This window comes from Parus major, chromosome 2, assembly GCF_001522545.3.
Source record: "Parus major isolate Abel chromosome 2, Parus_major1.1, whole genome shotgun sequence".
NCBI classification, from domain to species: Eukaryota; Metazoa; Chordata; class Aves; order Passeriformes; family Paridae; genus Parus; species Parus major.
The window spans coordinates 42,692,657-42,706,877 of NC_031769.1; the positions used below are offsets into that span (position 1 = coordinate 42,692,657).

Here is a 14,221-nt window from a genome sequence, read left to right on the forward strand (position 1 = left end):
GAGATATTCAGCAGTGCAGCAATACCTGAATTCGAAAAGGTTGCCAGGACTATGCTCTCTGAAAATCAGTTGTGTTAAAAGACCAAAATTTGGAATCTGGGTTCTTAATTATATGGAGAAAAGAGGCCTAAGCCATTCTATATTAATTCTGAATTTATTAGTTCTGAAAGATTAACTCCTAGCTAGCCACTTTCACAACTTGATTGGGACTAATTTTATTGGTTCCCATTACAGCCCTTTGGTATGTAGCTGTAACTGTGCTTCAGTTTATTCTCCTGAATTCAATGTAGCATTTGTATGGGTGCTACTTAACTGACCTTGGAGACCATCAGCATGAAAACCTGCTTACTTTATGCCAGAATTACACAGTAGCACAAACAGTACTAATGATACAGTGAATAGGGGGAAGGAAAAAACATGGAGTGAGGAGACAGAAACACTAAGAGCTTGCTTTTAGTCGCAAATACTTGAGAAACTTAAATTTACAGCTTGCAAGAAGAATACCAGACCTGAATCCCTGGATATTAAGCTTTCACTTGTAATTTTGGTCTTAGGTCAGATCAGAACTACCAGGGAGGTATTTTAAAAGAAATGGATGCAACAAAATCAATTATTATGCTTTTCATTTTCAATTCCAGTCTTAAAAGAATAAACTCTGGATCTGCTCTGCTTGACATACTTTTCTCATGATGAAATGACATAATTTTCCTCTGTTAGAAAAAAATTTTGAATTGACCAAATTAAAAAGGGAGGTGTGTGTTACACGTGTAATTGAAAAAGGTGTGAATCTGAGGAGAGAAAGAAGGAGGGGAAAAAGGGCATGGAAACAGGAAGGAGGAGAACAGAGAGGAAAAGGGAAAAACAGAAGAGAAAACAGAAAATGGAAAAAAAAAACCAGAGCTATCACCAAACTCAATTGTAATTGTAATCTTTCATGTTCAGGGACTGAACTGGAAGACTATGAGCTGAATTGCTCCTTTTCTAAAGCATATGAATGAATCATGTTTCTGAGTATATTATTTAGTACTTATCTGGGAAGGGCTTGATGCCAGTAAATTCTGAATCATAACAGCTTACAGGGATTAACAGCAGTTCCAAAGAAAATACAGAAATCATTTGAAATATTTAAACATTTTCAGCTCCCACTTTGCAAGCAGAGCTGGGCAAATAAAGGACATGATCTGGCATGGGAGCTGGAACTAGATCATCCTTAAGGTCCCTTGCAACCCAAGACATTCTATGATTCTATGATCAAATAGGGCTAAATAAAACCATTTCAGTGGAAGGCACCAGAGCCCATCCATTTCGCCACTTGCAGTCTTGCACAGCCACCTGTGCTCCTCCAGGATGCAGAGCCAGGCTGTGGTCCAGCTCTCAGCCTTCCCCAGTCAGAGTCAGAAGGACCATAAGAGCTCAGCAGTAGCAGTGTTCCCACCCACTGACCTGTATTCTTCCCTAAGGGATTGCTACTCTGTCGCCACATATTCCCTGTGTGGTTGTGTCCAGATCGATACAACCACATCCCTGGTTTTGGCCAGGTTACTGCGTGTGTGTCATCAAACTTCCTCTGTGCCTAACACAGCCTGGCATTCAGTCCATAATGCACAGCGATTTCTAGTGGAATAGCAAGGATGATTGTCATACATCTTGGTCACCAAAGAGATCTGGGAACATGCAAATCAATGGTAAATCACCACAACAGTACACTGTCTGGGCTGTCACAGAGATGCTACATCATTGGGTGCAAAATCCTGACATTAAAATTCACTATCTTTAATTACAGCTCTCAGGCACCTTAGGGGAGCTGGAATCTGCTGAATACTGAGAAATAGATACTGTCATGCAATTGTGTTTCAAAAATATGAAGCAATGCCTATCTGACCTGAGGGAAAAATAGCTAATGAAGCAGGAGAATACAAATTCCCTGAAACTAACCACCAAAAGGCATCAACTTATGAAGTAACTAACAAAGCCAAATCCAGGTACAATGGATTTAAATTTACCCTTTTTAACATTAAAAGAATTGCAAAAGAAGCTCTGCAGGGTAAAAATATCAAGTAAACTCAGAAATTCCTAGGCTGGGGAATACACACAGAAAAAAAAAGTCATTAGAGCTTCAGGGAGGAGTAGGTTAAGCAAAAGGAAATGACAGCGAAATCTATCACTTGCTAGGAGGATAGCCTAATAAAATAACATACTCAGGAAGGTGAGACAAAATGTCAACCTTCCCTGCAAGATAACAAATAAATTGCAATGACCTGATTTATGCCTACATGAATGACCCAATTCAGTAAAATGCATCTTGAAAAAGAAATAAGACTCTGCATCTGGGAATAAGCTAGGAAAGGAGACGCTGCAAGAGGCTACAATGAGTTGTCTTTAACTTCTCAGACCAGGCAATTTTCAGACATCCTTGTATTTTAAGGGATTGACATATGTTTCTATACCCTCCAAAACCCTAACCCTATATATAGTGATTTGGCTTATCTGTGGGATTTTATATAGAAAACTGTACCATCACTGAAAAGGTAAGTCTCACACAAACTATAATCTCAGATGTTTAAAACTTGACATCTCTTGAAGGTGACATTGCAGGAAGAAGGCTGAATTCCATCAAATAAGGTACAGGTTGTGAAGAAACCCAGACTGAACAGTGATGGGGTCCTGCCCTCCTGAACCACGAGTGTGGCTTACACTGTGTACTGCACTAGGCAAGCACAAGAACAAAAGCTTTGCCACCACATATGCACATAATTCTGTCCTTTTTTTACAAATTACATTGAATAGGGCTGGTAAGAGATCTTGCTCTGCAACAATTTTGTATCAGAAAAATCTGTCTGTTAAGGGGTGTGCTGGGAAGAGGGGATAACAGGACAGGACTGCATTGGCATAGATATACAGAGAGTTGCTGGGAGACGAATTTCTCACCAAATGCTCTCAAGATACAAATGAACTTTCTAGGATGAGCAGGATAAAACCTTTATAGAGATGATACAGTGACTTAATGTGATCAAATGAGCTGTTGATGTCATTTTACCAAAATTGGAATGACATTAAGTCAAAATGAAGAACACTAACAAAATAAGTTAGAGCAATACCATAATTGAAGTGTACTGATGACTACACATTCAGCTAGACATCACTGAATATGCAGGGGGAAATGGACAATTATCTTCTGTTCATCTGATAATTTGAGATCTCTGGCCAAAGTCAATTTCACAATGATTCAGAGGTGATACTAAGATAGTAAATACAACCTAATTCACAAGAATTGCCTAGCTTTAACTGAGAGCAATTGGACAGATAAACCTGTTAAGGTTAGCTCAGGCATGGTGTTCATTTACCCACAGATGAATTTCCAAATGTGAATAATTTACTTCTCAGCTATACCCTAATCTAATTGAGTGGATGATGAAACTAGCTATATCCTTAACAATGCAAGGAGGAAACTCACACTTCCAAAATTGTGGAAGTTATTGCATTGACTAAAGGTGCACTAGATCAGTATCAAATGGCATCAGTGAAAATGACAACAGAAATTTCTCCTTTACTTATGTGTATTTACTTATTATTTAGGCAGATGTCTAGTTTCTATAGTAGTAGGTGGAATGCAATTTTTGCAGGGCTTTATATGTTATATTGTTTTTTTCAGAAAGGTCGTTTGACAGAGAAATCTCTACAGTTCCAGTTTGTACAGTTGTAGGAAAGTGTCAAGTACTGCACTGACCAATGCTCTTCAGAGGATATTTCAAGCTGAGTTGAGAAATAGGAAAGATGGCACAGAAAAGCCATGTAAAAGGTTCAGATTTTGAGGTTTCTACCAGCTGACAGAGTGCAGCAGAGGTCTGAAAAGCATTTGGAGGAAATTGCAGCTAAGCAGTTTCTTAGCAAAAGAAACTTGTAAGGGACTGCTTGTGGCTGGTGCACTGGCATAGAAACTTAGTTCCTGGAAGAAAAGGCACAAAAAAGACACAAAGATGAAAACATGGCAATGGAAAAGGAGCAGTTGTAAGAACTGACAGGATCTGCCTGGATAAAGAGCCTGCACAGATGTGTATAAATGTGTGTGCATGTGTTTAAATATGTACACACACACACACATGTCTGTGTGTATGTACACTTGCAAAGAAGTCATTATGAAGTCATCTTCCCAATACAGTTGGTGTATGAGACTGATTCTCCTGTACTGGCTCTTGGGATAAAGAGTGACTGTGGAAACCCATTGGTGATTGTGGAAACCCTTATGTGGCAGCAGTCGACAAATGACAGGTTCTACAGGGTCAAATACTGAGTGTATGTTTGTATTCATTATGCAATTGTGCCAGTCAAGGTCCTCAGCTGTTAAATCCAAGGATTTTCACTCCAGTTTGAAAATAGAAACTATTAGTGATTCCCTTTTGCCGGCGCAGTTCTAGACCTGGGTTATCCAAACACTTCAAAATATGTTTATCCACACCTGAGCTTCTTGAAAAATATAAGCTACAAGTTTTTCTGTATAGGTTACTGTTTCTCTATTTTTCTTTTGTTGTATGCCTATGCAAATTTGGTCCTATTAAAGCACTAAATAAAAAGATTCATGTATTTTCCCAGAAGATTTTTAAACTTGTTTAGATATGTTAATCAGCTTTTCTTCTAAACAGCCTCCAGAAAGGTTGTTTCTGTAATTAAAGTGATAAAGAGAGATGCTTAATAATTAAGTATATTTTTATTTATTGATCTGCATGAGCAGATAAAATTTTAACATCCACAGTTCTATGTAGGGAGTTCATGAAATATTTAATGCCACAGTGCCACTAATTCTAGGCATCATTCTTTGGCCTCAGTTTTAATAAACTTCTATTATACTACTATCACAACCAAAGCAAGTCTCTGTTTTTCTCTTTGTGTCTGGCAAAATTACCACAGGGTATTATTTAAGACAGATCCTTCCAGTTGAGGTAACTTTCTGCATCTTCATCCACAAACCCAGACAGAGCTTCAGGATGAAGTGACCTATTCTGGGGTTCTTAGGGATAAGGTTCTGATTACTAAAGTGAAGTGTAAACTCTGGGATCTCCCTCCACATAAAGCCTTAATTGAAACCACAGTATTTAAGTATGGACTGATATTTGTATTTGGGACTAACTGCACTGATTCATGCACGACTTCTATTACAGGTACTGTGTTACACATCCCTTGTTCTCTTTCTCCTCCCTAACTGCCCTCTGCTGGTACCTCAGGAAAAGTATTTTTGGGATAGTTGGAACTCCTCAGGCTTTTATTTTTTTCACGTCTTAGATGCAACATGATGGGCTGGGAACCCTGGTCCTTTTATTTTCTCCTTTCATTTTTTTTCCTTTTAAAGTTTGAAGTGCAGTTTACAGGGAAGGAAAGACTTACATAGAGTTTTCAATCATAGTGACCATACTTGCTCAGGCCTAAAATTTCAAAAAGAAATCATAAAGAGTAATTTTTGCATTTACTCAGCAACTGCTGCAATTAATTGTTCACAGAAGGTAATGATGCAACTCAGACTGACTTCAAGTTTTCAGGAAACTTTCAGGAGTTTCAGGAGTTTCATGTCTTTTGTGGAATGTGGCCTGGTTTCTAAATTTTCATTCTTAAGTGTTTTGTAGAGCTCTGTACATAAGTTATTTCTGCCCTATGCAGGAATAATGTACTCTTTGTTCATTAGTGGCCTTTGGGGAGGTTGCTAGTCAAGTATGTTTTACACAAGTAGTTTATTTGTTAACATATGATCTCAGTGTGAATGTCACTTTCAAGGAGCTACTTGAGGATTTAGCGTTAAGGAGACTATTTACCTAAATGAAAAGAAAACATTAGTGTCAGGAAACAGAGTTTATCTTCCATGTGTTTGAAGGGCTCCTGAAACTGAAGAAAGATCTGCAATATCTTTAAGAGTGAATAAATAAACAGTGAGCTTTAAAATAATTAAGAACTAGGACTATTTTGAAATAGATTTTGAATAAAATGAAGATCAATAATACAGGATTCTACAAAACTATGTGGTCAAATATATGGAATCATGCATTAAGTGCCTAGGTAAGAATGGGGATGGCCCATCAAGAATGGGAAGTTCCACAAATATCCTGTGCAGTAAATGGTTTTACATTTGATAATGCAGTAAAAGCATTAAAATTTGATAAAGTACATCTAACCCTGTATTTTTCAATGAATGAGTATTGATTTGACCACACAAAAACTGATTCTCCTACTTTTTTGTGAATGCTTTTTATTAATCCAATGAAGAATTCTGAATGTATGCACAAGTATAGAACTAGGTGTAGAAAAAAAAATCAAAAAAATCAACCAGGTAAATGGGAGGCACTGGACATTTGTATGTGAGGCAAACAATTAATAATAAAATTCAAATTCAGTAAAACTCTTAATTCCATTTAATGCCATCTATACTTTGCATAATACCTCAGGATTTTCTTGAGTCAGACTGAATTCAATGGGATTAGATAATAAGCTCTAGTGTCTTGCTGATTCAGAAGTTTTAATGCAAAGATAAATATTTAATGTAATTTAAAAATTTTCTTAATAAGCACAAGCAAAAGAAAAACTACTAACTGTAGAAAACAGATTTTGAAGTGAGGAGCAGATATGCAAGACCTGCCATGGGTTTCACCCACAATAACATCATTAAAATTTGCAATAACGTAAGATCATTTAGGAAGGATTTCAGTCTTCAGCATTGTGTACTAGTAAAATATTTATCCTTACAAAAAAGCTATTTGCAGTCCCATTCCAGCCCATTTTTCCTTTGATAGAAGCAGCAATCACTGCAGAATGGAAGATGAGCTACACTCATGACTACTTGCTTGTATTCCAGCACCGGTAAAACAAATCATTAGGATCAAAGCACCAGCCATTTTAATAAACTATATGCACTGTTGTTATTGTGACTTACGGCTTTGCTCTGCACAGAGGGAAGATGTAAATAGCACATTTTTTACTGAATGGCTCTGTATTAATACTCTAAAAAAGTATATTTAATACCTCTGTTGTATGCGTACTTATAAATTAATATACATACTGGAGTAGAACTCTAGTTTTATATACAAAGAAGTAGTTCAGGTCCCGACTTGCAGTCAGGACATGGTCAGAGATTATACTGGGACAAAGGGGAAAGCAAATGTTCCCTGATTCCCCAGTTTTGCCACAGGCTTCTCTGGCTTCCAAAATGGTGTTGTTGCTCCATGCCAAGCAGGGTGCAGTTTTATGATACAAATTGAAAAGCTCTGGGGAAGAGCTGCCATGCAGAACAAGACACATTCAAAATTATTATATAACTTAAGAGACCTTCATGGCTTTTATAAGCTTTTAGTTGCAGATCCTTTATTTCAACTGTTGAATGAGTTTGCCTTTCCTCATATCTGGGTATTCAACCAGCAAAGACACCTGCTACCTACCCTTTGAAAACAGCATTCTCTTGAAGGGGTCTCCACCAGGCTCCAAAACAAATAGGGGGACAAAACCATTGTTCAGCCAGAGTTGTTGAAGGTTAGAAGCCCTAAGCCAGCACAGAGAGTTGGGCTTATCCCCATCTGCTTTACGACAACTTGCTAACTCATTGTGCAAAACATGTAGAGGGAATATATGCATATATAGTAGTGATCAACTGACTTTTCAGGATCCTGGCTAGGTTGGTATTGCTGGTCATCAGAAACAATTTTATTTTACTTCTGATACAGAGAACTCAATACAGAAATTACTGAGGTAAAAAAATAAACATGAAATGATGCAGAAGCAGATATTTTAATATTAAGCACTTCGGTGCCTAATGATTTTTCACATTTTTTACCCGTTTCTCTGTTAAAAAAAGGTGGAGTAGACTTGCACAATTTCAAGCTAAAATTATACCAGTGATAAAACTTTTATATGAAAAGAAAGCTTCTGAAAATATTTAAACAGAAATACGTATTTATCGCTTATTACTTCATGAGGTTCTTTTTAAACATTCATGAGTCATTTATCTTAAAATAAATTCCTCTCCATGAAGCTGTCTGATTATTTTTAAGCTTTTGTTTTCCCCTTTCCAGTTTTTCCAACTACATTTCAGAATCTAATTCCTTAAAACTAATGAATGTTTCTCCTTCCTTTATGATCCACTGCTGCTGTTGCTTAGCCACTGGTTATATCACCTACATACTCTATCTTCTCTCATATGAAGAACGTTGTTATAGCCTGAAACAATTCTACCATATAGATAAAGTATTAAGTATTTTGTGCAGGTGAATAGCTCTTCCATTTCCCTTATCATTATCAGATTGGCCTATTCCTACAGGACTGCAGCAATTCTACAATCAGGATAATAATCAGTGTCTCTCTCATTCTCTGAATATTGCTGATAAAAGAATGAATCTCACTCTTTCACGCTTAACTATGCAAAACGGCGCTACTCATTTAACACTTTCAGCAATCTCTGAACCATACAGATAAAACTGCTTTTGGACAAGCAGCATTTATTCCACTTGTACCTAGGGATGTGAGGCAACACTTAATTTGGAGCATTAATTGCTTACAGATGAATTATGTTAGGCTGATATGTACAGAAACCTAGATTATAAGATTCGGCTTGATTGATCAAACTATCTAGAGTTTGTAAAAGAAACTTTTGCATTTTCAGTGTAGTCCCTCTATGTATTACTTGCCAATCCAATTCTTCCCAAAATACAAATAAATTTATATGTTTCTAATGAAAGAAGTATTTTAAATAATAACCATATGGGTTTGTGGGGTTTTTTTACAATTTAAAAAAGCAGTCTACTTATGTAAGTAGCAAAAGTACTTAGAATTCTACAGCTCTGCTACTGGAATGCAAAAAGTATTGCAAACAACAGATTTTACTTTAATCATTTATTCTTTCATTTGATGCAAATACATTAATCCTGAGAGTGAGTTAAAACCACTCTATTTTTCTTGGTTTGGATTGAAATCAGCTGGTTTTGTCTATTTAAGATAATTGATGGGTACAAACTATAAAACTTCACATAAAAGCACTGCCTTTGTATGATCTCATATTCTAATCTTAGTAAACACACGACTCCAAGTAAATGATGACACTCTGGCTCTAAACAGCCCTTAGGTTCAGCAAGTCTGTTTCTTTTTACCTCTAGCTTGTCTTAATCTGGAAACAGATGTCCTGCTCCATTATCTGAAGCACAACTGGACTTACTGGAGCAGTTATGGATCTGCACTGCATTTCAGATTTTTACTGAATTTATGGGGGTTTTTTCAAGTGTATATATTATAGAAGATTTGCTTTGTATTTGCTTGTATTGCTTAAATATGGTTGTATTTACTCAGACATACAAAGGCTGCAACTCAACACAAAAAAGGTCTATAAAGAACCCTCATTTTGTGTGAAGGTTTGCTCCCCAAAATTTCTTTCCTTCTTTTGAAAAATTCAAAATTCTCTTTTCCAATTAACTGGATTCAAAATGTGTAAGTATAAAAGAAAAGGTCTTCACTTGACATTTTCATCAGAAAACATTGACCATGTTGAATTAACTTGTCCATGGTAATATATTGATAGTGTCACAACTTGAGAACATGCACATGTCAAACACATGACCAAGAGGTGACATCTTCATGGGAAAACAACTGGCTTTTGTTCAGTCCTAGTTCATAGCTCACAAACCCTCAGTTGTGCTGATTAGCATCAATAGGCATTTGCTGCAGCACAATAGAACAGAATGATGCTGATGATTCCATTTAAAAAATAACTGGCAATTTTTTGGTACTGATTGAAATACACCTATTGAGAGAAAAATACTGATTTGGAGTTAATATTTCTGTATAGAAGGGACTATGCCACTTAACTATTTAATTTTCTAAAAATATACAACTTAAGTGATAAAATCAAAAATTCTGTGTGTATAAACCAGCCCTTTTTACTCCTTTCCCTATTTTTTGAAGTTTACTAATAGTCTGAATTATTGCTAATAATTATTAAATTACTGCATAATCACTGGGGAATTCTCAGCTCACTTGCAATAAAATATTAGTTTTCTCAGACTCATTGACTAAATCTGACCATCAAATTCTTACAGAACTCATATGAGAAGTGTATTTTTGTCATTCTTTGAGAAGACATTTCATTACTATGCAAATGCAAGTGCCTCTGAGCAGGCTAGTTGGTATATGCAACACGTAACATGCAAACCATAGTCTGATGTCACTCCACAATTTATACAGAAAATATAACTCAAATTTGACTGGAAATACCATTGTTTTCTTGAGATCTGGCATTTACATATGGCAAAGTGGTGGGTGGACACCTCTCATATGTGCAAATATTAGAAAGAACATCTGTGTAAGATACTGTGTCTCACCACCAGAGAAAGAACATTTAAAGGAAATGCACTTGGTAATTAAATTGCATTGGTAATTGAATAAATTAAATAATGGGCAATTAATTTGATAGAAGCAGGCAGCCTATTTGAAAGCAAGAGAAGTACATAATGTAATCAAAGCATATTTGGTCCAATTACTTGCATTTGTTTATTTATTTAAAGGCATGTTGTGTACCCACACTACCCTTCAACATTTATTTCAGAAGGGAGTGCAATGCTCAATAGGCCAGAACACTGAAAAAAAGACCATGGGTTTACTTCTAATAATAGACATCATCAATAAGCAGTTTAGGTGACTACAAATTCAGTTTCAAAGACAATGTCTCAGGAACACTCTTCAGTAGAATGGGACACAGACTCCCAAGTGTATCAGAAAGGATGTTGCCAGCATCTGCAAAAATCTGGCTCCAAGCTGTTAATCTTGAACACATGAAAAATCCACTCTAACATGCAGCTTTAACATGAGAATACAAACCTGAAACTTAACACACACAAATCAGCCAAACAGTCAGGAACTGTGCCTTTCTTTATCATGAAACTAATCTAAAGCCAGTGTCACTCTCAAAAGCACGTTAAGGCAGACTAATCTTTCTGACATGCAGTCATTCCTTGTAAATGCCTAAACATGGAGCCTCTGCAGCCAGCCACAGGCAGTCATTAATTTCACACTGTGAAAACACTTTCTAAAGACAACTCTGTAATCAAACGTGGTTATTTACCTGTCATAGTCTTGGCAAATCTCCCCAACAGCTACCAAAGCTTTCAGGTACTCATTGGGCTGGTAGGGGTGGATGTAGTGCAGCGAGCAGCTGTTCCTCGGATCGCCGTTCGATGCAGTGAAATCTATAGCTACCTGGAAAAGAAGAGAAGTCAATGTCTGGCAGAGCTCTTCTGAGCATAAAAACACCTACATCAACTATATATCTTTACCAGAAATAATCTACTGCAGCAAAGAGACAGCAGCCTCTCAGCAAAGGTCATTTTACAGTGTATTTAATGAAATTGGAATTAGGATTGTACTGGTAAATATATGTAGAAACAAATCACAGTTCATAAAATAAGAGATAATAAAACTAAAATGGCATAATTAGATAAAAAATTACCTGCATTGCTATTCCGTGGGGAATATTATGTTCTAATAAAAATGAATCAAATTAACTATCCCTAGGTTTTCATATTTAATTAAATTATTCCAGTTCAGGTGATGTTCAGGACATAAAAGCTTTGCAGCAAGAATATCCATAGAGAGTTACAAGTCCTACTAAAACTATAAATTAGAACTCCAATTAGGGACATTTCTTAGCTATTTTAATCCTTACTGTGGCTGTAGTAGTGGATATTGCTTGTCTGGTATTTTTTCTCTTCAAAACATCCAAGCAATAAATAATTAACCCTCCCAATTTCACAGTTGATAGCAAGATTAAACATGAGCTGCAGGGTAAAAAATAAAACTTGAATCCTGCAAAGATTTTTTTGTTTTTGTTGTTTCTGAAAAAAACCTTAGAGAAGAGTGTGGGAAGTAGTCAATGCAAAAGCAAGTATTAATAAATCATCTAAAAATTAATTTCTCCCTTTTAAAATGTTCTTTAAATTTCTTCTCACTGAAGGTAGGCTCTTGGCATGCATCTTCCTTTGTTATGGATCAGAAAGTCCTCTGCTGAATTTGTGATGCTGCTTTATAGGAATTCCTAAAAGAAGCAAGAAGAATCCCAAGGGTCTTACAGAGGGAACAAAGCCATTTATAAAATGTCCTTGTGTCCAATAACCTATTCCTCTAAAAAACCCATTACATCTGAATATTCAATAGACAAATGCAAGTTCAGATTTCAGTTTTACAGTGTAGCTGAGAGTTAAGAAAGGGTCTTGCTAAAGGCTGCAAAAAGAACTTTGAAGGCACAGCTTGCTCTTGCAAATAAATGTTCATCTTCCCCAGCTGCAGCCTCTGCTTGGCACAGGGAACACTACTTTATGCAGCTTCAAAATGAAAATGAAACATGACATTTTCATGCTTCCTTAAAAATTTTACACAGCCCTTCTGAAACTTATTTTTGTTGCTAAAAAGTGAAAGGGAAATATCATACTAGGTCAACCCAACGTGGTTTTCCTCCACTGGTTCTGATTTTCCACCTCTATATTTTAGCTGCACAAACCAACCTCTAGTAGGCTTGGAAATCCCTTCTTTGCCTTGATCATCTATGTACCCCTGGCACCTCACCACATCCAGTCAGGAGAGAGATGAGTTTTTTGGCTTGCAAATAAGAGTAATCTTTCACCTCTGCTTCCTACTCGCTGTTCAGGCACCAAAGCACTGAGTTTGTTTTCCACACAGCTCTTTCTCCAAAAATGGTATCTGGATTTAACTTGAATAAATCAATGGAGAACCTCTCATGACTTCACTTGTAAGGGCACATAACTGAGGAACACTACACATATTTAAGCGAGGAAGAAAGCAACACTTAGTGGTTTGTGAAACCCAAGATAAATCCATGAATGCTTGTATGGACTAGCTTAGTTTTGGGAAGTTTATTTGCAGAAAATCTTATTCAAGGTATGCATATTTCTTTAGAAGTAAGTATATTTTCTCTGATATTAATTCAACCTTAATTTGACAATAGAAGGTGCAAGAATACCACTGTATGATAGGGAAACAAAGGGGTTTCCTGTAAAATTGTTAAAAGTAGGTGTTTTTACTGACAATCTCAAAATACTAAAACACATTAATAGGACTTTAGTGACACATCAAACAGGACTGGACAAGCCTTCCTTTATGGCTAACTGCTTTGGAAATGAAATCAAGAACACAGAGTAGGAATAAGAAATAATGGGTTTCATGAACTTGGAAAAAAGCCTGTGGCTAGTGCTTGGGAAAGCAAAAGAAAAGAACTTCCTGTAACCAGCTTCCTTTTTGGAAATGGTCCTTGCAGTAGAGGTCTGCTGATAAGTAAAAAAGTATCCTAATTTCCTATGATGAAGAATTTATGAATATTTGTGCTTGGATGCAGTGTGCTTGAATTTTATCCAAATCTCTGTTTGACTCCCACAGGGAGGGCTTATAAGAAAGATGACCACTGTAAATTGCCACGATTCCAAAATAACAATGCAGAGCTCTGCTCCTTTAGCATAACCCAACAGGACCAAGGCCTTGTGCAAATACACTGGATAAGGATTTGTAAAAATAAGTTAATATATGACAGAAGTTATGTTAATATCACAGCTGAGCTTATCTTTTGGGCAGTCAAGTAGGAATCTTTCTCATAGTGTGTACACTTGATTTTTATCAGTGTATCTTTAACTGTATCAGCTCCAGTGTAGCAGCCATCTTCCCTCAGCTAAATAAGAGCATAGCAGAGCAATAATTACACTCAATACCAGCTTCTTTTTTTTTTGCTCAGACTTGTAAAAGGGTGATTTTCACCACTCAAAACATCCTACATATCTGGGACCTCCTGCTAGATCTGTCAGCAACAAATCAGGCTGCCCAATACTGTGACCTGCCTGAGAGAGCATCTGTCCAATATATCTTCCTATTACAGTTCCTTTTATACATGTTACACATCCTTTCTGCTGTATTTCCTAAAGTGATGAAAATGTCTTCAGACTACAGACCCATTTGCACTGCCAACCTCTGAACATCTCTTCTGCAGCAGGGTACACTGTCTGATAAGAGATACAGTGTTTGGCAATAAACTGGTCATAAAAATAGCAAGCTGGAATCAGCACTATTGATCTCTATAGATGAAAGCTTCTTAATAACTGGTTTTAAAGCGAAGGAAAAGTTTACTTTCATTTTTCAGAGACATTCCTTCGAACTACAAACTATGTTTCTACAATCAAGGTACAAAGTATCCCAAGAACACACA

At 36.6% G+C, this 14,221-nt stretch overlaps 1 protein-coding gene across 2 annotated transcripts in view; it reads right to left on the reverse strand.

Moving 5' to 3' along the window:
• Window positions 1–14,221, reverse strand: part of CPNE4 (copine 4) — a 224,686-nt gene that overhangs the window by 27,470 nt on the left and 182,995 nt on the right. For both annotated transcript variants that reach the window (XM_015620105.1, XM_015620104.1), the window contains one exon: window positions 11,081–11,214. In XM_015620105.1, the coding sequence (XP_015475591.1) occupies window positions 11,081–11,214 (134 nt within the window). The remainder of the gene's footprint in view (window positions 1–11,080; window positions 11,215–14,221) is intronic.